Source organism: Dipodomys merriami, unplaced genomic scaffold, assembly GCF_024711535.1.
Source record: "Dipodomys merriami isolate MVZ:Mamm:240054 unplaced genomic scaffold, mDipMer1.0.p SCAF_24, whole genome shotgun sequence".
Lineage (NCBI taxonomy): Eukaryota > Metazoa > Chordata > Mammalia > Rodentia > Heteromyidae > Dipodomys > Dipodomys merriami.
Genome location: NW_027203826.1, coordinates 7,334,513 through 7,361,630, shown reverse-complemented (window position 1 = coordinate 7,361,630; position 27,118 = coordinate 7,334,513). Strand labels below are relative to the sequence as shown.

Sequence of the window (27,118 nt, the reverse complement as noted above, 5' to 3'; positions counted from 1 at the left end):
TAGCTAAAGTTCTTACTTTACTCAAATTTCTGCCTTAGTCATCATCTTCCCCTTTAATCTATCAGTAGAGATTAAAATTTTAGAGCACAGTTTCCTTCCTAAGAATAGTTTCATGGGTGCTCCAATCATGGGTATGATATGAAAATTCTTTAATCCATGCATTCAACACATGGTTCCTATTTTCTTACTTTACTTCAGCTGTTCTCTTTCAAGTAGTACACCAGAAATCTACTTATTATCACCTATACGTTCTTCTTTTATACTTTTCCACACTTGTCATCCTGTGGGGCTTGAAATCTCTCCCAATGCACTGCCAATGAGATAAACTTTGGAACTTCCTTTGAAGTCTGGGCCCCATTCTGACTAAGCAACAGGCTTTTCCTGGCCACTTCTGATCATAGGTAGCCATCTCTCCTTTTAATTCTTAGAAATCTTTCAACTATTCAATTTTTCATAACCTCTCATTGTGTGGTGGTAGTGATGGTGGTGGTGGTAGTGGTGGTGGTGGTGTGTGTGTGAGTGTGTGTGTGTGTGTGTGTGTGTGTGTGTGTGTGTGTGTGTGTCTTCTAGGCTTATTCTCAGGGCCTGGGTGATGTTCCTGTTTGAGCTACAGCCCTATTTTTCCAGCTTTTTGGTGATTTAAATATTTCAAAGTTGGCTTCGAACTAGGATCCTCAGGTGTCAGCCTCCTGTGAGCTAGGATTAAAGACATGAGCCATAGGCACCTAGCTCCACCTCAAAATTTTTACTCATGATGATTCACAAATCCATTTTGCTAATAAGCTTTTCTCATATATTTCATTTCCTCCACATAAGACTTCAAGTTTCTTAAGACCAATAATTATATTTTTAAATCTTTTTTACTTATATAAATAATAGCTGGCATTAAAGAAGAATAACTCAGTCTAATACTAACTCTCTTTCAAGAGATAAAATAAGTTGATGAGTTCCTATCCTTTCGGTGTTCTACATTACAAGATATTTTAGCAATTAATTATATTGGGGTCATTTTAAATATTTTTCAAAAAAGTAATTTTTGGCATTTTTGATTATAGGTATATAAGTAGATATTTACATAAATATAAACAGAAAGTATAACATCAATAGAATTGACTATAACCAATATCATAGGTTTTTTTTTTTTTTATAAAAATAGGCAATGATTCTGCTTTTCTATAGTAATAGATGACCTAGATTCTTGTTGAGTAGCTGAAGTAAGTTCATTACCTGGAAGAATTCGAATATTTCGGTTGGATTCTAAAGGTGCTCCATCTTTAAACCAGGTGATAGTAGCAGGAGGATATGAGTATGCTTCACACACCAAAGACGTGGGGCTATTAAGGATAACAATGACATCTTCAGGGCTGCCATTGCTATCTACCCCAGCAATTGTGGGTGATACTGAAAAAAACAATACATTTAATGAAAGAAATTGAGGAATTTCCTCAGTTGTGCATTTCTAAATTGCCAGGGCATTTATTGATATAATTCCATTTGTGAATATTTACAAAAATAATTTGTTGTTGTTCTTGGTTTATTCAAAGGCAATAAACAAAAAAATAACACTCAGGGTAATGGAGGGGAAGATTACAACATAGGGAAATTACAACATAGATGGAAGGACATATAGCGAATATTACTGAAAGGCAAAAGGAATGACAGAAGTCACTCCAGAGTATGTGGTGTGAGGGTTCCTACTAGATCTAGAAGAGGTTTTAAAGTGAGCCTTAAGGAAGAGTGCTATCTGCAGCTGAAAGAAAGAATGTTAATATAAAGAAGGTGCATGGCCATTTCCTCTTAACTTAGGAACGAGACAAGGATGTCGACTCTCTCCACTTCTCTTCAATCTAGTATTAGAATGCCTACCTATGGCAATAAGACAAGATGCAAACATAAAAGGGATCCAAATAGGGAAAAATGAAGTAAAACTCTCCCTCTTTGAGATAACATGATCTTGTATTTAAAGAATCCCATGGACTCCACTCCCAAATTACTCAAGCTGATTCAAAACTTTGACAAAGTAGCAGGGTACAAAATTAACCCTCAAACATCAATGGCTTTTCTGTATGCCAACAATGAGAAAAGTATGGCTGAAATCAGGAAAGCAATTCCATTGGTAATAGCCCCACAAAAAATAAAATACCTAGGAACTAACCAAAGAAGTGAAGGACATCTATGATGAAAACTTTAAAAACCTGAAAAAGGAAATCAAAACAGAACTTAAAAAGTAGAAAAACCTCACAGGTTCCTGGATTGGAAGGATCAACATCGTGAAAATGACATTACTTCCCAAGGCTATCTAAAAATTCAGTGTGATACCTATCAATATTACAACCTCATTCTTCAAGGAAATGGAAGAGGCAATCCAAAAATTCCTATGGAACAATAAAACACCTGGAATAGCAAAAATGATCCTTACAGAAAGAATAGTGATGGAGGAATAGCAATACCAAATTTCAAACTCTACTACAAAGCCATAGCAATCAAAACAGCTTCGTACTGGCACAAGAACAATGGAATAGAATTGAAAACCCATAAATGAACCCACAGACGTATAGCAACCTAATCTTCAATAAGAGAGCTAAAAAAATAGAATGGAGGAAAGACAGCCTCTTCAGTAAATGGTGCTGGCAAAATTGGTTAATCACTTGTAGAAAACTAAAGCTAGATTCTTATATATAACCGTGCACCAGAATTGACTCCAAATGGATCAAAGACCTCAGAGTCAAAGCAGACACCCTGAAAACATTACAGGATGGACTAGGAGAAACCCTAAGTCTCCTTGGCACAGGACAAAATTTTCTTAATAGAGACCCAGAAACACAACAAATCAAAGAAAGGTGGGGCAAATGGGATTGCATGAAATTGCAGACCTTCTGCATGGCAAAGGACATAGCTACCAAGATCAATAGAAAGTCCATGGACTGGGAGAAGATCTTCACTAGCCATACAACAGACAGGGGTTTCACATCTAAAATACATTTAGAACTCAAAAAATTAAATCCCATAATAACAAATCCTCAAAGAAACAACTGCCCAATAAATAAGTGGGCTAATGACTTAAAGAGAAACTTCTCTGAAGAGGAAGGAAGGATGATGTTTAGACACATGAAGAATGCTCAACCTCCCTAGCCATAAAAGAAATGCAAATCAAAACAACATTGAGATACCACCTCACTCCAGTTAGAATGGCAAAAATCAAGAATTCTAATAACAACAGATGCTGGAGGGGACGTGGACAGAAGGGAACCTTACTGCATTGTTGGTGGGAGTGTAAACTTGTTCAACCACTTTGGAAAATAGTATGTAGGTTCCTCAAAAGACTCCACACAGAGCTCCCCTATGACCCAGCAATCCTACTTTGGGGCATTTACCCAAATGATCACAAACACGACTATACTAAAGCTACCAGCACAACTATGTTTATTGCAGTATTATTTACCATAGCTAAGATATGGAACCAACCCAGATGCCCCTCAGTAGATGAATAGATCAAGAAAATGTGTTATATATACACAATGGAATTCTATGCCTCCATCAGAAAAAAATGGCATTGTTCCATTTGTTAGGAAATGGAAAGACTTGGAAAAAATTATATTAAGTGAAGTAAGACAGGCCCAGAGAAACATAGGTCCCATGGTTTCCCTTGTTTGCAATAACTAGTATATGTCTGAGACAAGCAGAAATGGTCAGATAGGTTGATGTTAGGAGAAATGAACCCCAAGATAAGGATTCAATTTTTTTTCTTTCTTGTAATTGTTTCTAACATATTTATAAGATGATTTCTTTGTTGCTTTGTATGTCCCTCCCCCACGGTATAATCCCTGTTTCACTGCATTTGATGTTGGTATAATTTGTGGAGGGGAAGGGAAAAAACAAATCGTTTAACTAGGGATACAGGTGGACCCGTTGCAACAATGAGATGTACAAGACCTTATGTCGAAAAACGAACTTTACAACTTTGACAGGCGGGGGTGGGAAGGGGGGGGAAAGAGGGGAGGGAGAGGCGTGGGTTGCAGGGATGGGAAGGGATGGGAAGGGGAAACAAAGGAGGAGGCAACAATACTTGATAAGAAATGTACTCATTACCTTGCTCATGTAATTGTAACCCTTCTGTATGGTATTTTCACAATTAAAAAAAATAAGGTGCTTGGAAGTTGCACTGTGGCTCAAGTGGTAGAGTGCTCACCTTGAGCTGAAGAACTCAGGGACAGCACCCAGGCCCAGAGTTCAAGTCTCACTACCCACAAAAAAAAAAAAAAGAAAGAAAAGAGAGAGAGAAAAGAAGGCACTCACTGGAAGCAGAGTGGTGGTAGTACACGGGGGGGGGGGGGGGGGCAGGTGGGAAACAGCAGAGATACACTGTGTCAATATATTGGAAGTTTAACAGAGAATTGTCTAAACAAGAATAAGGAGAAGAAACCAATTAAAGAGACACTTAGGAACTTAATGAATAGGATACATGACAGGATTTGGTGGGAGAGAGTAAAAGAAACTGAAGTCAAACATACCTTCCGAATTATCTTCCTTGCAAATATAGGTAAACTGCATTAAAAAACATGTAAAACATATAGAAAGGTTTGCCCTTTTAAGAGAGGAGGAGTTTCTTCACTTGTAAATCTTTTTATATTTTAAGTCCTACATTCCAGCTTGAAATTCTAACAAATAATTGTACATAGAATTTGAAACTTCTAAGAAAGATCTGCATTGCAGTTTTGGATTTTACAAGTCACCAGTGTCTGTTTAAACATCTGGGATTGTATTCCTTGAAGAGAATATCTAGAGTAAAAAGACTCATGAAGTAAAAACAGAATTATAGGGATCACAACATTTCATAAGAAAAATCAAGTGAGAGTCCAACAAAGAAAGTTAGGGACCAACCAGGGCAAGCAAAGGTCACTAGTTAGGAATGAACAGTGCAAGAAGAAAACAGTCAATCATGTAAACCATGCTAGGATCAGGAATAAAAAAAATACCTGGCCTTAGCAATAGGGGAGAACTTGCCTAGCAGCCTAAAAAGCCCTGTTTTTATTAGCAAAGTACAGGCAAAGTGTGCCTAAAAATGTCATGGTAAGCTGGGTGCTGGTGGCTCACACCTATACTCCTAGCTATTCAGGAGGCTGAAATCTGAGGATCACAGTTCAAAGCCATCCTAGGCAGTAAAGTCTGTGAGACTCTTATCCCCAGTTAAGCACACACAAAAAAACCCCAAAGTGAAACTGTGATCTAAGTGGTAAAGGACTAGCCTTGAGGACAAAAGCACAGGACAGCCCCTAGGCCCTGAGTTCAAACCCTAGGACAAGTAACACACACACACACATACACACACACACACACACACACACACACACACACACACACACACACACACACACACACACACGTGATAGTAGAAACAGTGTAAGGTGAGGCAGTTGGCCAGATAATGTAAGGAAGGAAGGAAGGATAAAGGCACCAAGTTTATGGCTGAGGAGATTGGAAGTTGAAAATATACACACTTGAATAGCCTCAGCTTATTAAGCTGGTGGAAAAGAAGACTTCAGATCAGATTCCATCAGTCTTCAATGAATGAGAATGATGATGGAGATACGTAACCAGAAAGGCTAAGGTTGCAAGGAAGGCGTGTAGTAGATAGATTGACTCAGGAAACCTAGAATAAAGTCTAAGTGATCTACCCTGCAGATGTCCTCCAGGGAGCTGAGAAGCCAAATTTCAATTATAGCTGGGGGTTGGATAAATCTGTTTTATAGGCAGGGCAGTGCAGAAGAATTTAAAATGGATCAGTACTTGGAGGTGAATCAGCAGTGGGAGGAATAAGGCATTGAGGAATTTTGAGTTTTAAAAGAAGTGATGAACTACAGAATGAACTATAGTCCTTTACACACTGAGTAGGTGTGGAGAGATTCCAGGTCTGGTTCATAAACTTTTATTCATAGCTAACTCCATATCTTGTAATGTGATCCTATTCTGGGAAAATAAGGCAAAGATATGATCTACCCAAGAGGATATTGATAGCCTTTTATCAATAGACACTCTTTTTAATATACTATCCACTGGATACTTGTACAATATTTAGTATTTTGATTTAGCTTTTCTTGTTTCTACATCTGTTCTACTCATTTAAAATTACATGGTCTTACAGGTGGACCCATTGCAACAATGAGATGTACAAGACATTACATTGAAAAAACAAACTTTACAACTTTGGCCTGAGGTGGGGGAAGGGGGAAGATGGGAAGGGATAATAAAAAGTAAAATAAAATAAAATTACATGGCCTCCGAGATCAATGCCTTATGTAGGAAGTTCTTATAAACCTATGCAGTCTCAAAGTATTATGATTACAAAAACAAACCAACACTCATCGACCAGAATCTGCATATTCACATATGAGTCAGGTAATGGTAGAGGAATTATTTTGATGTTAGTAATCAAATAGAATGCTTTAGTAATCAAGTGGAATTAATTTAGGTGGTACTTTTTAAACTTTAAGAAATGAGCAGAGATTGAGAATCTATTATATAGCTGGGCGCTGGTGGCTCATGTCATAACATAATGCTGACAATGCAGGAACCAACTGTATACAAAGGCACACAGTAATTTCAGGCCACTGATATTGCCAACAATATCAGTCACACAAAGTTAAAGATCAATGTATCTCAGACCCATTCATTTCTTTAGCTACTTCTTTTTGATTAGCATAACTCTTTTACTACTGTATGTTTAATAAATATGTTGTTCAAAGTTACCCTTTACACCCAACAAGGCATCACTTGCCGGTAATATAGTACATATTCCACCATAATGAATGAACAAAGAAAGAAAAAACAGCACATGTGTGTAAGTCTAGGTGTTCCTTCCTTAATGCAATTATGCGATTGAGACAGTGAAATAAAGAGATTTTAGCCAGTACTCAAGTCTGAATGTTGAAGCCATCAGCAAAGTGGACTCTTACCAAAAACATTCAGGCTGAAACTTTTGTTCTTGTCTCCAGCTGCATTAGTAGCCAAACATGTGTATCTTCCTGTGTGAGACACTCGGGCATCAGAAATTTGAAGAAGCCGGCCACCAGACATTATGTGGTGGGTTTCATCTTGCTGGAGGAGTTGTCCGTCTTTGTGCCATGTGATTTCTGGCATTGGGTTCCCTGTAAGAAAAAAAAAAAAAAAAAAACATTTCTGAGAATGGCCTAATAATCAGGTCTACAAATAACAGATTTAAAGAAGGCATATTTCCTCTACTTTGCTCTTTACATGTTCCTCTTCTAAAACACTAACTACAGTGACCATTCATTTTGAAGTCCAATTTGCAAACTAACCTTCTTGTTTATATTTAATGATTATACACTGACTAAAAACACATAGGTTAGGGATCATTTTCAGGTTCAGGTTTGTTTTAATCTACAAGTGAGAAGATTCTCATTTGACCTTTGTGTTTAACTAAATTCTATTTTAGTTTTTTAAATTATAATTTTTAAAATTATCTTTAAGAGTTTCAATTCAGCATGTCAGTTTATTAGTACAATCAACGTCACCCCTCCCATCATTTCCTTACTTTAGCTCTTGCAGTTAAGTATTTTCAAAGCAAATGTAATTTTATTCAAAATATTAATATGTTACATAAAAAAACATAAAAGCAGGTCATGTATGCAAGAAGTCTAGAGTGATACACTCAAAAGCTTGAATAGGAATTGCGATAAAATTTTAACTTGTCGTAAGATGTAGACAACTATTATCTATTCAATAGTTGTTAACATGATTTTAGGAAAAATGGAAGGATAATTAATAGTATATGACACCTTCTCTATGTCTGCCTTTCTTAAAACATCCTTGCTTACATTTATTGCTCATTGAAAACATGGCTGCAATGAACTAAGAAACACATCCCATCTTCCTTAAAACACTAGCTTTCCATAAAATGTTTTGAGTATTTTTCCTTTAAATCTAGAAGATCATCTATAAAATAATAATAATAATAATAATAATAATAATAATAATAATAATAAATACCTATATAATACCTATAATAAATACACCCTTGAAACCCTAGATCCTCAAGAGCCTCAGATCTGGAGTATTGTGGTTTGAAGCCAACTAGGCACTGTTGGCTCATACCTATAATCCTAGCTACTCAGGAGGCTGAGATCTGAGGATCATAGTTCAAAGCCAGCCTGGGCAAGAAAGTCCGTGAGACCCTTATCTCCAATTAACCACCAGAAAACTGGAAATGGCTCTGTGGCTCAAGTGGTAGAGCTCTAGCATTTAGCTGAAGAGCTCAAGGACAGGACCCAGGTCCAGAGTTCAAGCCCCACCAAAGAAAAAAAAGAAAAGAAAAGAAAAGAAAAAAAACAAGAAAAAAGAAGAATTTCCTCTTTATTGCCAGAGATTATGAGAGGCTTCCTCTTACATTTCTACCACCTACATTAGACTAAGATTCAATTTCAAATGCGTTATAGAGTGGCTAAGCTTTTCCTTGACAAACGGAGAAACATAATAGACAATGAGTATCAGTGAGGTGGAGGGGGGTTGCCAGCAGTATGAGCGCCCTCTGCCTTACCTGTCACTTCACAAGTGAGAGTCACACTCTCTTTCTCTTTGACCTTCACATCCTCCAATACATTTTCACCCATAATATGAGGTGGCACTAAAACCAAATAAAACAGAATAAATGTTATAATTCTTAACAGGGCTGCTTACTGTGTTCTTTAAAATCGACTTTCAAATTCTCACTCATTATCCAGTACTAAAATGTCTAAATATTTTAATCAATCCTAGTTTTAATATGTAAGATTACATGTCATGTCTCCAATGATACTGAATTTTATTACAATGAAAATCATAAAGGATAGATAAAAATATGGCAACCAGTGAAGGAGTAATTAATTGTAATCATAGCTCACATTAAGCAAGTCATTCATCATGTCAGATCAGCGCTGAAAATTTGTGAACCGACAACACATAACTGATTACCTCCAAACATTTCTAACACTAAGCTTTTGCCAAGAGCCATACTCAAGGATTTAAAGAACACATAGGTATGAATCCAAGCTCTAAATGAATTTTAAATGTGGCCAGAATGTAATTAAGTCAATTGGTTTTTCCCCTAGTGACTACAAATTACAAAATTACCTAATACTGAAAGTCCAAAGATTTTTCTTTCTTCACCAGCTGCATTCCTTACAACACAAGTATACTGGCCAGCATCTTCCACTCTAGCTTGCATCAACCGTAACATCCTGCCCCCTGGAGAAACAAACCACCAGACAATTAGTGCTTGGTGACATCAAGTGAGAAATGGGCTTTCACAGAGATTATGTTTATTATTTGAAGATTATATTTATTATCTGAATATGATCTTAAAAAGTCAGTATAGTTCAGAAGATGAGAGACACCACGATTGGATCATGAATGAAGTAGAAAGCAGTGGTATACAAAACTTAAGCAACAAATGTTAAGTGATGAGGCTAGATGGAGGTTGGCCAGATTCTGTGGTCTGAAACTTCACTGTGTTCACTAAAGGGTAGGGAAGTATATGCACAAGATAAGGCCAGGATCTAATTTCTGCTAGTGATGAACAGCGGTGTCAGGTTGTTAATGGGACTATCAGCTAAACAACTACATGAAGCAGTCTACTAGAGCAACATTAGGGCCACATCAATATACAAGGTATAGGTCTAATCAAAGGCAGGCATCCAGCTTTCAAGTAAGTTTATAAGAATCTTACAATTATGTACATTGAAGGTGAAGGTATTACCTCATGCATTAGCAAGGATGCTTTTGTTTCCATTTTATGAAAATCTGTACAACAGTTTGTCTTAGGAGATAGTATTTACCCTATAATTGAATAGTGATAGAGTAAAGCCAATAGACTGAAAGGTTTGATTTGGAAGGAAACTCCATTTAAAAGACAAAGTCTACATATAAGAAGGAACAAAGTTTGCAGAGGAGAGACACCCCGAGAGTAGAATCCTACAAACCATTTAAGAAAACCATTTAAAACATGTTAGCCATGTGTTAGATTTTGTAATAATTTTTTGTTTTCTTTTTATGTTTTGGATAGCACCCCAAATTTGAACTAAAAAATGATAATGGCTAACCATGAAATTTTCATCTCAAAAGTCACCTTGATCTGGTTGAAGAATTTTCATCTGCTTTCAGTTTATATACATACACACAGCAGGTTCATTAGGAGCTTTTCTAAGATGCAACTGAAAGATGAACTGTTTTGAACCTTGTTTGGTCAAACAAAGCTCATAACCTAAAGTCAGTCTTTTTTTCCCTTGGGTGAATTTAAGTAGGCAAATAAAGAAACTGAACAGTAAAAATGAAAACTCTTATGTTACCCATTCACTGCTACTTCAGATTAGTGAGACTAAAATGCCAGTTGAGAAATATCAAAGCAATACTATTTTTATGAGTCAATGCTGGGTCTACAAAATTCAAAATCTCATGATCTTTATTTACTGATCCTCTCAATGCAGAGTAAAACAGAAATTTATACCTACATGAAGATGTTTCTTGTGCCTATTAAACTTTTATATCAATTATCTGTTCTTGGCAGATAACTTTATAACAATGAAAGGCTTTCACTACAGCACTGCTTACAGAAAAGCAGTACTTGTAGTCTCAGTAGGACTAATCTTAATGAGCCAGAAGTGTGCAAGAGATCAGGATCCATCCATTCATATGCCATTCATCTGACATTCATTCATCTCTTGCAGAAGGCATACATCTAGATTGTAAAGCTGATTGGCAGGATCACAAGGTAAAACACTTCTAAAATGTTTGCTTAGGCTGCTTTTTAAGCAAAACAAAAGTAACTGGAACCAAAACACTACTCCTATAAATGTCTAACGGGCCAATGGACTAATTACTTTGTTTTACCACTCTCATTTTCAAGACTTCTGATATTGTTATGGTATTTAATATGTTCACATTTTCTCAGCAATTGAAATTTTATATTCCAAGGCAAGAAAATAATATGCTCAGATTTCTTGCAACCAAATTATAATTAAATCTTTTCTATTACTCTGCAATTCTTTAGGACAACAAAGAATGAAGATACTATGAAAATGGAAGCATCATAGAAAAGGCATAGAGAAATTTCTCAGGACAGGGAGACTACAAATTTGTTTTTGGGACGTCTTTGACAACGATAGCTAATAGGCAATGGATGCTTACCATTGACAGCACTGTGTTAACTGCTTTATATACAGCAATTCTTTATTATGTTTACAAAAATTCAAGAGGCAAATATGATTACTGTCTCCATTTCATAAGTGATGAAACTAATTTAAACAAATTTAAGTAACTGGCTAGAGATCATATATACTAGGCATTATAGTTAATGTGTGGTTAATGCAAATATATACTCTGAATGAAGTTAACACAGGAAACACAGATCAGGAAGAAAAAGAGAAACTTCAGGTTATTTAGACCTAAACTATGATCTTTTATGAAAAAAACCTTCACTGGTTCGAATTTAAACTCTGTTTGAACAGAGTTTAAATAATAAGGGAGTTTATTACCACTTAGAGGAGTTTATTTTCATTTAAAATGAACTATTTTTCTAAATTGTTTACAGTCAGACCCAAATTTCTCCCCAGGACCTCCCATATGTTGATGTGACTTTTACCTTTGGAACCAGAAAGAACTACATAATCCCTTTTATAGTGTGGCTCTTCAAATATCTAAGTTTAATTTTCATCATATACCAAATACACAAATAAGCTTTATTTTTACAGGTCAAATATAATCAGACATTAATTATTTTGCAATGAGTTACCATCATGCTTATTCTCCTTTGCAAATATTTCCAGAGAATTCTTTAATCTTCCTAATAAGGTCTGCAATGCCCTGGTTAAAGGTGTTCTCTTATTTTTCTCATTTAGAAAATATACCTTACGAGTGTGGCCACATTTTCATTTATCTTCTTGATAACCATATTGCACTGTCGTTGTGTCCTAATGTGATTCAGATATCTACTTAGATTCAGAATTTGAAAGCTGTAACTCACCATAATTTTCAGTATAGATTTTAAATATAATCAGTGCAGGACTTTAACCATTACCTTGCTAGGTTTAACTCAAAACCTCCCAGATGAGGCACATTTGAATTTAGATGCCTTCATTCAATGTATTAGTGATTATTCTAAGCATTTTATTAATCATATACTTTAAAAGGCTCCTAATGTATATCTTAGTTTGTATCTAAATCATTACAGAAATGAACAAGTCTAGATTCTGGGGGTGTGCCTGGTGAAACCTTTTTCTAAGCATATACATATGTGTGTGTGTGTGTGTGTGTGTGTGTGTGTGTGTGTGTGTGTGTGTGTGTGTGTGTGTATTCTCAGATTTCTCTACAAAATTAGAATAGTAAGCTGGGTAACAACAAAATCATAGTTCACAGGAAATGCCACATTCTGGAACTTAAAACATCATTCCAAGCAACTAAGCATTAGCTGCAACACTTGATTTTAAGGAAATGTTATAAAATATGACATTCTGTAGACTTGCTATTAAATTTAAACACTTCTTTTAATGTTTCAGATTACTATAGCACAAATACTTTGACATTATCATGAATTAAATAGTAAGTAAATGCCAAGATTTTTGTAGGTGCTTAAAAGTCTATAGAGAGGTTCCATATCTTAGCTATGGTAAATAATGCTGCAATAAACATAGTCGGTACTGGTAGCTTTAGTGTAGTCTTGTTTGTAAGCATTTGGGTAAATGCCCAAAAGTGGGATTGCTGGGTCATAGGGGAGCTCTATGTGGACTCTTTTGAGGAACCTCCATACTGCTTTCCAAAGTGGTTGAACAAGTTTACACTCCCATCAACAATGCAGTAGGGTTCCCTTCCACATCCCCTCTAGCATCTGTTGTTATTAGAGTTCTTGAATTTTGCCATTCTAACTGAGGTGAGGTGGTATCTCAATGTTGTTTTGATTTGCATTTCTTTTATGGCTTGAGAGGTTGAGCATTTCTTCATGTGTCTATTGGCCATCCTGGGAAGGTGGCTCAGTGGTAGAGTGCTTGCCTTGCATGCTGAGGCCCTGGGTTCGATTCCTCAGCACCACATAAGCAGAAAAAGCCAGAAGTGGCACTGTGGCTCAAGAGGTAGAGAGCTAGCCTTGAGCTGAAGAACTGAGGGACAGTGCCCAGACCCAGAGTTCAGGCCCCATGACCAACTAAAACAAAAAAGTCTATAGAGATTTTCCTGACTTCCATAAAGATTCCCAGGTCCTTTAAAATATTTCTTAATAAAACTCATGGGTGTGATCATAAGCAGGTAGGTCAGAAAATAAAATAGAAACACTAAAATTAAAAAGTTAAGAGAAACTGTGGCTAACTGAAACCAACCAGATTGTCAAGGTGCCAGAATTCCTTGTACCTGAGAGAATCCTCACAGAACTGCCAAGGCTAACAGGCCACCCATCTTTAAGCCAGGTTATGGAAGGCAGAGGGATTCCTGAAGCTTCACAAGTCAGAGATACTGAGTTCTTTTCCACCACACTGATATTTTCAGGCACCCCATGGTCTCCTATGATGGTTGGAGGGGCTATAATACAAAACAAGACAAACAGGAAATAAAAAATGCAGTTAATATATATCAAATACCTAAATTCTAAACATTTCATTACTAATAAGATGACTTCCAGTTTTTGGCCAATGATAAGCAAAACAAACATTATGCTACTATCTATTTACTTCTTAGGTTATTCTTCACTGTAATCAATAAATTCTTTCCATGATATAACTCTAATATGATTAGTGAATTTCTTTAAAATTTTAAAACAACACTGTTAAGTAGTTGTACAAGAGTTTTGATTCAGCATTATCAATTTAGGAGTACAATGCATCTCCATCAGTGTCACTCCTTCCAACCTTCTCCAACGTTAGCTATTTCCTATGATTCATGCTCTGTCCTGATAAGTTTATAATATGGGTTCATGATTGTACAATAGGCAGGATTTTCTAATAAACAAGTAATCCTTCCCACAAGTTAAACACAATTTCACAAAGAGATAATTTAAATTATTGTTTTTTCTCTTTTCTCTTTGGAAAAGAGAGCTTTGTGCATGTCTCACCTGAATTCAAGTATACGAGTGGTTTCTATTAAATTCACTACTGCTTCTAGATATTTAAAAGGTCTACTTAAAAGTGGATACAGGGCTGGGAAGGTGGCTCAGTGGTAGAGCGCTTGCCTTGCATGCATGAGGCCCTGGGTTTGATTCCTCAGAACCACATAAGCAGAAAAAAAAAAGCTGGAAGTGGCGCTGTGGCTCAAGTGGTAGGGCGCTAGCCTTGAGCTGAAGAGCTGAGGGACAGAGCCCAGGCCCCAAGTTCAGGCCCCATGACTGGGACCCCCCCCCCAAAAAAAAGTGGATACATCCAGATACTTGCTCCAGAAAATTTCTAATTCATGGAACATTACTTAGAATGTTGGAAGGTTATATCTTTACAGCTCATTCCCAATTGATGTTCAGTCTTTAGCTCTGTGGAACCTGTGTTTACACTAGCTTAGTTAGGACAACTAATTTGAAAAATATACTCCAGGGACTTTGCTTGAGAAAGTATTGAACTAAAAACACTTGAAGAAGATAACATTACACTTTACTGGGTGATTTCTTAAAAGGACACCTAACATATGCTTATCTCAGCAAGGTCAGTTAATATGAGGTCAAGCATAGAAGGAAAAATGATAAAACTCACCTGACAAAGTAATATATACATAGACAAGGATGGACTATAAATATAACTAACATCATAGGTATATATTTCCCTTCCAGGAAGCTGGATGATATCTAGCCAGTGAGTAGACTTATTGAGCCACTTAATGCTTACCATGTACACTTAAGTCGTATTTTCTATCAGCCATTCCTGCTACGTTCACAGCTATACACACATAACGACCCGTGTCAGATACATAAGTGTTCTTCAGCTGAAGGCTGCGACCTCTATCCACTATTTCCACTCCCCTTCCCTTGGTCAGGGGGCGGCCATCTTTCATCCAGGTCACTGTTGGCTGGGGAATACCTTGCACCTCACACTGTAAGGAAATACTCTTCCCTCGGGTGACAATAACTTCAGTAGGTTGGCTGCCACTGTTCGTTATAGATGGTCGAACTGGATGCAAGAGAAAGAACAAAAAATAAGATAAGAAATGTTTGTTTCAGATCTCTCATAGGAATTTTGCATTAGTTAAAGTTTATTTTTATGTCAAAATAGCTTTTGAAAAGATTCAGAGGTGGCATTTGAAAGGCAGAAGTCATTAATGTTTCTTAGTGGGTTTATTATACCTAAAATAAAACTTTTGGCATAGGAAGAAAAGAATGCTGTGTGTTCTAACTTTTGCAAAATTAAATATTTATACTTATTAATTGTAAATTAAGCTTTCTACTGGTCTTCTTAGTATTCATTTTGATATAGAAAAGATCACTTTGCATGATAGGCTCACTGGCTTATCCACTCCATTCTTCCTTCTACCACGTACTTTAGCTGTTGGAAAAGCTGAGACAGTTTCTCAGTCTTTGGGATTGAGCAGATACAGGAATGAATTTGGAACAAACACAGTGGTCATACTCACTAGATACTAGGTTGAAAATGAACTATATAACTGGGGAGTGGGGACAGGAGGGAAAATCTGATAGAAAGCGAAGGAAGAGGTGACAATGTCTAAAAAGAAATATACCCATTACTTGAGTTATGAAACTGTAACTTCTTCAAACATTGCCTTTATAATAACAAGAAGAATATTTTAAAAATAATTTTGGGCCTATAATATCAAAACAGAGGCTGCTGAGACCTGAGGGAAAGGTTTTGCTCTCCTGATAAGGAAAAGGTACCATCTCTTCTTGCCTTCCATGCAGACTTGATAATCACAGCCTCACAGCCATCTTAAGACCACTGGGGAAGGATCAGGAAAACTCAGAAACTCCTGTCTGGATGTAAATAAGCTGCAGACTCTCTCCAAGGGCAACCTGACAACCTCAGACTTCCCACTACTCACACAAGGAAACCTCTCCTAGTATCTAGTCCTTCTGTTTCTTCCTAGCTTAATGCAACTGATAGATGACACTTTTACAAACAAAGATTAGGCCAACTCTCAGATATAAGTGGGTGGAAATAAAAGTGGTCCTATCTCACACACATGTGCCATACAGAGGGAAGAGATGTGGCTCTTCAGCTCTAACAGCTCAGGTAAAGACAAGATAATGCCAATGTTTTAAGAAAAATCTTATACAAGTCAACTATTTCTTTAAAATATTGCTATACATTGGGAATATATCCTATAGTATAATGTCTTTCTTCTCCCTCCATGCATCCACTAATCTGCTGTCACCCTGGTGTGTCTGTCCCCTGTGAGGTGACGCAGAAGGAGCAGCCATACTGCTGAATGAAGAGTAGCTAGAACTAAGCTGTTGCTCTCTGGTGTGGTCAGCACATTTGAAGATGTGGGTCAGTTGACAGATCAGATAAGTTATAGTACTTTGAATTAATCTTTGTGTGTGTATATGTATGCCAATACTGGGGCTTAGCCTCAGGGTCTGAGTGCTGTCCTTTACCTTTTTTCCCTCAAGGCTAACATTCTTATCACTTGAGCTACAATTCATCTCTGCCTTTATAGTAGTTAACTGGACATAAGAGTCTCAGAGATTTTCTGCCCAGACTAGCTTTGAACTGTGATCTTCAGATCTCAGCCTGTTATGTAGTGGGATTACACTGTCTCCTGGATGAAGTAATCTTAAAATACAAAGAAAAAGTAAAAGGGAAGGATGGAAAGCTTCAAAAGGAGCTTGTGTTCTCTCCTCCAGCCCACTTCATTGGTCTATCCCTTTCCCTTTGGTCCCACCCCTATTGGGATGTACCATTTGGATGTACCTATTTCTCTTTCATGTACCTATTTCCTGGTGTTGATTTTGTTGGGTTTTGACCTAGTCTTTCTAAAACATTATACTAGTTGAGCTCTCCATAGTCAGTTCATTCATTTGTAACTGGGAAGGGGTGGGTCAAAGTGGGGGTGTATGAGAGTGTTCAAGGGTGTACACTGATCAAGATGTATTGTATTCATAAACCACTTTGTTATATGGCACCTCCTTTGTACAATAGCTTACGGATAATTTTAAAATTTTTTCAAAATTAAAAAAGAGGCTTGTGTCCAGAGCTTGACTAGGCAAGAACTTACTGTGAACTTGCAGATTATAGTCTTTCTTTGCAGTTCCGGCAGCATTTGAGGCCACACACGTGTAAAGCCCTACATCAGACTTTTCAGCAACTGAGATTTGTAACTGCCTGCCTCCTGATAAAATCCGAACTCGCCCTCCAGAGTCAGCCAGCACTGTAGAACCTGCAGAGAAATAAAATAATACGATGACAGACTGCGATACATAGTTCTTTGTTCACATGCTCAGAGAAGTGTGTGGACTTATTTATTCGCTTCCTGGCTCTAGAACTGTAAAGACAGACATGCTTTGGGAATAGTCCTGCCACGGTGTGCAAAATGATGGAGGCTTAAAAAGTTAAATGAACTGAAGGTCTAGGTTATTTACTGGCACACAAGATGGATGCATGAATTGAAATCTACTCGGCTACACAATTCTATCTTAGCACATGTTATAAGACTGTCACAACATAACAAATCTTTACTTTAGAAGATAATTTAGAAAACCTATATTGAAAAACCATTTACAAATGGTGGATGGATTCCTGAAAATTACAGCTGCTCTAAATGGGTGAGAACATTGAAAGGGGTGACGTGGATCAAGATATTCATAAACTGCTTTGTTAAGTGGTAAAAATTTCAATTATATAAAAATCACATGTTACAATTTAATGTAAGGAGCTTTTGCTCTCTAGCCTTAGCATGCAACCCCAGGAAAATTTTAAAAAAATAAACTGATAGGTTTGCCAGACAAAACTAGTATTAATTTTATGTTGATATTTAATTTTTAAACATTCCAGGGATGAGAACTAACCTTTCTTTTTCCAGATGAGATTTGGAGGTGGAATACCACTCGATTCACACAAAAGACTGATAAGATTCCCTTCAATGACTGTAAGTTGAGCAAGTTTATCAGAGTCATAAATGTTTGGTGGGACTGAAAGGAAATGAAGAAAAATACAGTTTTCACACTGCTTCAAGTCATATAGTTTTTGTGTAATACTTTAAATGCAAGGACAAAGGATTTCTATTCGAAATACACAAGAAAATTGTTTTATATAGAAGGCATAATAAGGATAAGGTTCTATTTATAGAAGATGGATAGGTGACAAGGACCTTTCTACACAAAAGCTAATTCTACACAATGACTAATTATCTCCAGGCCCAGGAAGTTGATCTATTATTGCTCTTGGGTTGTCTCTTTGGGTTGACAACCAAGATAATTCTGTGTCATCTAAATGCACTGATGGTTATCTATGTGTTCATAATACTCAACTTTTATCTAAATGGTTAAGTGTCATTTTAGGAATTGACATAATGAATCAAAGATTCAACCAAATACTGGCTACTTTGTGTATTGCGAAGGTCAATTTTACTTACCCCAAATGTTGACATTATAGTTTTTCTCTGTTTTTCCAGCAACATTTGTTGCTTCACAAGTATAACGACCAGTGTCTTGAACATGAGCATCTTCAATCTGAGAAGAAAACTAAATCATGTTCTGGAACCACAATTGCTATTTCACAATTAGAAGGTTCTGTTAATGATCTCTGTAATTTTTTATTTTTAATTTTTATTCTGAGACTTTTTAGTCTATAAAATGTAGAGAGACTCATAAAATGAATTTCATCACTCAGATTCAACACATCAAGTTTCAGAAATTTTCATCTAGGTCATAACTTATTTTACCCTAACTTTTATCAGTGGTTGAAAGCCTAGAAAGGCCTTTAACAAAATTTAGGAAAAATAAAACAAATCAAAATTATCAGTGAATTCTTTAGGACTTTACAGACTCCATTACTATATATCCAGGAAAATGTTTGGTAAAATAATGTATAAATTATTGATTTATTACATGCATCTTCCCCAGGCCAGGCTCATAAGCTTCTTCAAGCGAGAGTTCAATTAGCTTTGATCTCTTAGTATCCAGTTTGGTACTTTGATCAGTAAATAAGTGTTAGTAAAAAGAATATATATATATATATATATATATATATATATATATATATGTATGTATATATATATACATTGTTCAGAGTGCCTTAACATGCTTTTATTAGTATTGTTTAATTATGTAATAGTTATAATGGACCTATGAGCCTTGTCCTAAGTACTAAAGGCAGAAGAATGCAGGACATACTATGAAGTATACAGTTTTGGATTTGAGTGTACAATTTAGGTGAGAATGTAAAGTTTGTGAACATAAGAGGTAAGTAATAAGCAAGGTATAAGTAACAATACCAGGTAAAATAGCAGATATCACAACATCATGTGGTTTAATCTCCACAGTAAGTTTGCAATCAATAATTCCTAAAACATTCAAAAGAAGAAGAGTGATGGAAGGATGGCTCAAGCGATGGAGTGTCTTCTTAACAAGAGGAAGGCTTTGAGCTCAAACCCCAGTAATGGTGAAGAAACGTAGCAGAAGTGATCACTAAAGTAGCACAGCAGGTATCCAATAAACTAATGAATTGGTGTGAACAAACTGTGAACAACTGAGTTAAATAGAAAACTAACGAATATGAGATGTGGAAAGAAACTTAATAATATCCTACCTTATCATGTTAAAGATAGGAAAACAGCATCAATTAAAAGATCTAAATGTCCCCAAATTCACATAATTAGTAGCAGACTCACTCAAATTTGGGGCTACGGGACCTGAAAACCAGTCAGCACAGCCTGCACACCTCAAAAAAAAGAGTTAAATGTTGGTGTGGAAAGCAAAGCAAAATAAAAATGGCAAGAGTCTCCTATCTGATCTGGTTACAGAAGTGTATGACTAATATTGGGAGTGTATAGAAAATAGTTTAAATTAGCCAATTAGTAGTATGTAGTACAGAAGTTTTCACTGAAAAGATCTCTCTTCTTCTCTCCAGCACCTGCCTGCCTAGGTGCTTGAAGTAGCTCCCTGGAGAACAATGGATTTTCACCAACAAAAAGACACAAACTTCCCATACTCACAGGTTCTGTGCTTAAACAATTGTCTCCCTCAGTCATTCTAAGATTTAGAATCTTAGGAGAGAGAAATTAAGAGCACAATCTTAAGCAATGGGCTCTACACCTAAGCACAGGGTGGTGATTTCCTTTTTGTGTTTTTCACTCATTCCTCCCTTTCTCCCTCCCCCATTCAGTTCCATCGTTGGGTCATACTTGACAAGATCACCATTTTCCTCTAACATACACTTTCATGCTCTGTCCACTCACCACAGGCCTCTGTCCTTATTAGTTAAGTCATTCAGCCTATTGCCACTCAGACTTGCCTGTCATAAGCTTCCTCAGTCAGAGGATATATGTAGTTAGCAGTATGAATTCTGAAGCTAAAATCCTTGTGTTTAAATCCAAGTCATATATACTTATAATTACTCAGCAGGGTTATCATGAGGATGTTATAAACATTCAGTAGGATTTAAGTACCTTCAGACCTTTGCCCTCCCAAATCCTAATTTGTTAGGATGGCTTTTAATGTCAGCTCTATTTCAATCAGATATGGATTGTCAATATTATTTCACATATCCACTCTGTAACGTTCTGTTTCAGCCAAACTAACTTACTTGCTTACTCGGGTCTTCAGTCCTGTCTATGCTTAGAATGCTAAACAGACTTCAACACTTCCAGGTCATCTGCATCTCACTTTTGCTTGTCTTCATAAAATAGCCATCTACTTGGCAATTAACCCAAACTTATAGAACTTACAACTGTTAACTAATTTTTCATAAATTGATATAGTCTCAAGGCATCCACTATGTGAGATATGTCGCAATTTTGCATCCTTATCTAAATCACTCAATATATATTTACTGGCTGGTTCAATGAGTGAAGATGAAGTACTGCTTGAAATATTTCTACAGTTGTTTCCTAGAACCATTTCTTGAGATGACTAATAAATATTTAAATTTCACTAAGCATAAAACTGAAAAATACTACCAGCCTCATTAAGAAAAGAGTTCCTAGAATTTTATTAGGTGAAACTAGAAACACTGTAAAAGACAGGGAAGTTTTAAATAGGAATAACACCAAAATCATACGATTAGTAATAATATCCAACGAAATGAATCTGTAGCCTTACCTTTAACACACTTCCATTTTCAGAGATACTAAGGCCTGGTTTCTTCAGTAAGGGGCGACCATCCTTTAGCCAGGTCAGAGTAGGTAAGGGAATAGCATCACTTTGACATAGCAACTCCACAGCTTGACTAATGAGGACAGAAATGTTCTGTTCTTCTCCCATAATATTTGGTGGAACTAAATGAAAAATGAGTTTTCCCTCAGAATAAAATAGGCCAGCACACGATTTATCTTCACTAATCATCAAGATATAGATATAGATATATGTCTATATATCTAGATATCTAGATATATGTCTATATCTAGATATCTAGATATATGTCTATATCTAGATATCTAGATATATGTCTATATCTAGATATATGTCTATATCTATATCCATCTATCTATATATATACACACACACACACACACACACACACCTCATAACTTTACTAGTTATCTTAACATAGAGGATCATGGTAGTTCTAGCATACCCTCTTTGCTTCATTGGGTTCAGAATCAAGATGAGTAAATCACTGACCAACAGATTCTTGTGGAACACAAATCATTCTCAGTAACTTTTTATTTAAAGAACTTTTAGAACTGGAAGTTCTCACCAAGTGTGCATTCCAGAAACTTGCAGAATTAGTAGCTACTGCTTAAGGTTTTCAAAGTAATAAATCACATATTAAATACTTTAGAAATGACAATGAATTAATAAGAGAAAATATGCTTTTAACATTTATTTGTGTTTTTTTGCAAGGGGAATAAAGTTCATAACTATAGAAGCAAAATGAACAAAAATAGGTTTGGAAGAATACATGAAGATCATCTGGTCCCATCTCTCAGTGTGCAAAACACAAAGTAGGTGAAAGGTAACAGCTTAAGTAAATAACACAACTGATTGATGGGAAAGCCTGGAGCCTCTGACTTGCAGTGTAATGTTTTGTTTTGTTTTTATGGTGCGTTGTCAACTTTCTAGGGAATGAGGACTGTGTGAGATCAGTGACACAGAAAAGAGCAAGCTGCATCAGGGACCAGCTGTCTAGCATACTCCCAATTCAATAACAGGAGGAAATGAGCTGAAATTTTAATGAGATTAAAATTAGCATTCCCTGGCTACAAGGCTTGTCAGATGTTGAAATGTGTTCTTGGAGAAGTTTAAAGACTCTCCTTCCTCTGGGATGAATTCAAGAATAAACGATCATTTGTCTTAGATGGCGAAGGTTTAGTGCTATCAAAAATGAGAAAGCAAGGACTCCAATCTGTATGCATAATAATTCAGAAAAGACAAAGGAATAATGAAGTCAGGGTTGTCCTAAAGGGGCATTGTAAAAGAAAAAAGAAAGTTCTGAGAGGATCGCTTTGGCCACTTCTCACTCACTCCCTTAATTACTCAGAATTGTAGGAAATTTATTTGTAGACTTTTTTGGGGGGTTTGCTGCTATTGTTTGGTTTTGTTTTCATAAGGAAGTCTAAGTGGCATTCAAATGATTCCTAAGAGACTTCCCAAATGCTCTGGTAGACATAAAATTTTTGTGGTAAGGAATATTATTATAGTCTATTACTCACTGCTTCAGGCTCAATACCCCAGACTGTGGTAAGATGACAATGAATGCAATAGACTTTGACTGGGAACATTGTGTTTGTGTAACTATGAGGTTTTCTGCTACTGTATCCGCTTCAGAGGGAAGGGTTATGAGCCAAAGGGCGCATTCCTGTTTTGTTGCTGGGTACAGGATTTATGGTTAACCCCAAGGAATGGACTCTAGAAGAGGAAGTAAGCTGTACCATAATAGCTGGAACCCAACAGTAGAACTTCCTTTAGGAAATTTAACAGTACACATAGATATTTGGCTTGCAATAAGTTTAAAGCAATCTGTGAGGACTAGAAAATTCTGTAGTTGTTTTTGATAGGTGACACACTAAATAGAAGGTATGTGGCTAGTCTGTTGGAAATATGCACAATTAATGCTTTTCTTTATAAGGTATCAGGAAAACAAAGTCTATTCACAATTTTTAGAGAATAGGAATCCCAGAACAGAATAGCTGATTTTACACCTTGGAAATAATTTGGGGATTAAATCTGGTCTTAATGGATAAAACTGTATAAAATACATTTATTTTAGACTATTTGTAGAATTTATAAATGAACATATTTCCTTATGAGTGTTTGCAGAAGCGAACATTAGAAACAAGCCAAGAATGCAGAATGCTATTTCCAAATATTTTTCATCAGCTACTTTTCTTTACTGCTAAATGAGCTGAACCCAATTCAAAAGGAAACTAGAATTTTAAAACTGAGAGAAAAACCTAAAAACCATAGAATACTTAAGGAGTAAAAAGTGAAACAAATCTAATGTAGGTGAGCGTTCGTTAACCAAAATCTATTTTTTTTTTCAGTCTAAGATGACAACAAGGTCCCACTCTTTAGGGCTTCAACTTTCTTAGATATTCTCCATATTTTACCGTTTGGTTAGGTTAGGAAAAGATGTACTTTGAAATGACTTCTCATTGTACAGATTATACCTGTTAAATTTAATTACTTGAAGCAGAACTGTTATAGAGCTATATTTGCTGAAGGCTATGAAATCCCTGAGCTGAAATTTAAAGCACACACACACACACACACACACACACACACACACACACACACACACACACACACACACATAATTTAACTCATTTAACTCATCAGAGTATCAGAATATGGTAGAATATACTCTGAATTTATAACAGGGAAAATATTTTTTTGAAGGAACTGCTTTTATGATTATAGGGAGAGCTATTTTACCTACTATGAACCTCTTTCTACCATTCATTCCCTCATTCTACCATGTAAATTTCAAGGGGACTTACCTCTGTGAATTAGCATTCATCAGACTCCAACTAGACACAGATTTCTGAAGATACAAACCCAGAATATAACACATGGAAAGAAGGCTAATGGAGGATAGGTTGAAAAACTAATTTCATATTTTAAAAAATCTTTCTAATTTTAACTTCTTTGGAAGTTTGTTGATTATGTATTTCAAATGTTAAATGCCTATTCAAATTCTCAAAGTACATATATATGGCAAGTAGTCATTTCATTTTTATACCAGCGGAAATTTTTAATCTTTAGTCTCAAGAGGTAGGAAGGAAATAACTTAGCAAATGATATAATGATGTGTATTCTGTCATTCCAGGAAGATATTATTTCTCTACCATCTCCTAGACTCACTCTTAATCAAATGAAGTACACCAATGGAATGAACCAAGGCTAGATATTCATTGTTGACTAAAATCCAGTCAACAGTGCTATTGCCTACTAATGCCTGAAGGAGGAAGTATGTCAGGTATTTAGACAGTTTTCTCTTGTGAATGACCATCTTCTAATTCTTTAGAAAGGGTAACAGAGAACCAATTCAGTGGCAGAATTAGAATCCTTGGGGTTGGACATTATAGACCTGATATCTGAAATACATTAGCAAATCTGGGCATGGAGTATAGAGCCATATTTATTGTAGTAGAATATCAAAGCAAGAACCCAGAGAACAACCCCTTTGGAAATGTGGCAATGCCAACTGGGACTTTTTAATCTTAACATGCTAAGTTATAACCAAGGACCGAGTTACTGAAAATTTAATTAGTTAATGTTTCAGCTGTTTTTAATCATTATGGTTGTGTTCCTCAAAAATTTAAAAAGAGCCGGGTGCTGGTGGCTCACGCTTGTAATCCTAGCTACTCAGGAGGCTGAGATCTGAGGATCGTGGTTCAAAGCCAACCCAGGCAGGAAAGTCCGTGAGACTCTAATCTCCAATAAACCACTAGAAAACTGGAAGTGGCACTGTGGCTAAGGCGGTAGAGTGCTAGCCCTGTGCTGAAGAGCTGAGGGACAGCACCGAAGCCCAGAGTTCAAGCCCCACGACCGACCAAAAAAAATTATAAAAAGAATTCAACATGGTCTATATGATCTGGAGGTTCAAAATTACATATTTCTCATAGGAAGACATTTGCTTGAAGTGAGGACAGTTACAAATGAACAGAATGAATTTAATATACATTGTATAGGAGGATCATTGAAGAAATAATTTCATTGGTCCATGAACCAAGAAATTTACAAATTACATAAATTATGTGAAGAAGTACTAAATGAAGTCTGAAAGAATTCTAAACATCAAAGCATACCAAGAGAGTGTGTCAAAGGTGATCAATGAGTGGAGTTCAATGAAGCCCCAACTTTGTTCTGGGGGACTTTTTCTGTAATGCTGCCTTGCAGATAATATGGCTGTACTGAAGGTAAAAAAAAATTCTTGAATTTATATACATTTATGTCCTGGTTTGACTTTCATTTCTCAAATAGTCTTGAATGTAGATCACAAAGTATGCTGACTGCAAGTATAATTAAAAGTAATAAAATCATGGCTTAGAGTACACAGACGGAGAGAGCTCCTTTCATAGACGTTTGCTTTTGTGAACTCCTGTCTTGCAGTTGATAAGCTATTGTCTTCCCTCTATAAAACCTACTCTTGACAGGCTGGATGTTTTATTATCTCAGCCTTTAAAAGGAGATATCAATCCAAGTCAAACAGAAAGCAGAAAGACAATCTGATTTGAACTGATCTGACATTGTTTATTGTTCCTTATTCTCAACAACTGCCCTTAACTTCCTCCACGGCTTTAAGAACCAAACACATTTATGTCAGAACAGAAATAATCGCTAACATGTCTCACCATAGACTCTGAGGTCAATGTCCCTTTGTTTCTCCCCAGCAGCATTCACGGCCACACAGGTATATCTCCCTGTATCACTTACTTGTGCACTGGTCAATGCTAAGATTCGACCCCCAGACAGAACCTATCAACAAAATGAGAGATAAATAACCAACATAGCCCATGCAACTGGTAGCTGTAATTTTCTTCTTACCATTTGATTATTATTATTCTTTGTGTGCTGGGGCTTGAACTCAGGGCCTGGGTACTAGCCCTGAGCTTTTGTGCTCAAGGCAAGCACCCTACCATTTGGCTCACAGCTCCAGTTCTGGCTTTTTGGTTAATTAAAGATAAGAATCTCACAGATTTTCCTGCCCAGGCTGGCTTCAAGCGCTCATCCTCAGATCTCAGCTTCCTGAGTTACAGGTGTGAGCCACTGGCAGCTGGTACCTCTTAATTTTTTAGGGGTAATCAACTGGCATTTTCCTCTTGAAGGATCTCTGCTTGGATGTTTAAAGTGGGCCACTATCACATACAATATCATTCTTGTATTCTTGGTGAAAAGATCTGAGAGACTAGAACCAAACTTGGCAATAACCATTGAAAGCCAGTCTCTATATACCCCACACAGTCAAGCGTTCTGTATACTTAACACACAGAGAAAGCCACTGGGACAGAAAGGAGAAGTGGGAATAACAAAGTCATTCTCCAAATTTTACTGTGAACAAATAGATGTCATAATAAACAACAAAATAGTAGCCAAACTAATTAGCCACATTTATTCTCCTTTGAAATCATGGCTCCAGTGTTCCTTTAAATATTGACAATAATTATGGATCTTCTATGATTCCAAATTCTGAAAGATTAGATTTTTTAAAACCTAGAGAAATACATGTTAGGTGAACTACATCCTCTGTTAGGCAAAATAAAATGATACCTCAAATTATAGAGATGTACTTAGCAGATACTTGGGGTCTGGTTCCAGACCACTCTAATAAAGCAAGTCACACAATATTTTTTATTGTATGTTAATATTTTTTATTGTATGTTAAAGTTATGTTTACATTATCCTAGTGTATATTAAGTGTGTAATTGCATTAAGTCTAACAAAACAAGATACATATGTTAATTAAAAATACATTTCTTCTAAAAATGCCAATTATCATTTGAACAATAGGAAAATGGTATGTATCAACTTATTCCACACAGGGTTGGT

General features: G+C 36.3%; 1 protein-coding gene across 1 annotated transcript in view; it reads right to left on the bottom strand.

Moving 5' to 3' along the window:
- The window catches only part of Hmcn1 (hemicentin 1), a 438,323-nt gene that overhangs the window by 116,835 nt on the left and 294,370 nt on the right, over positions 1-27,118 (bottom strand). The window contains exons 40-50 of the mRNA XM_070034238.1: positions 25,924-26,047; positions 21,227-21,402; positions 18,541-18,637; positions 17,975-18,097; positions 17,185-17,346; positions 14,844-15,125; positions 13,390-13,557; positions 9,127-9,240; positions 8,555-8,641; positions 6,954-7,145; positions 1,228-1,401 (exon numbers count right to left, since the gene is read on the bottom strand). Coding sequence (XP_069890339.1) covers positions 1,228-1,401; positions 6,954-7,145; positions 8,555-8,641; positions 9,127-9,240; positions 13,390-13,557; positions 14,844-15,125; positions 17,185-17,346; positions 17,975-18,097; positions 18,541-18,637; positions 21,227-21,402; positions 25,924-26,047 — 1,699 coding nt within the window. The remainder of the gene's footprint in view (positions 1-1,227; positions 1,402-6,953; positions 7,146-8,554; positions 8,642-9,126; positions 9,241-13,389; positions 13,558-14,843; positions 15,126-17,184; positions 17,347-17,974; positions 18,098-18,540; positions 18,638-21,226; positions 21,403-25,923; positions 26,048-27,118) is intronic.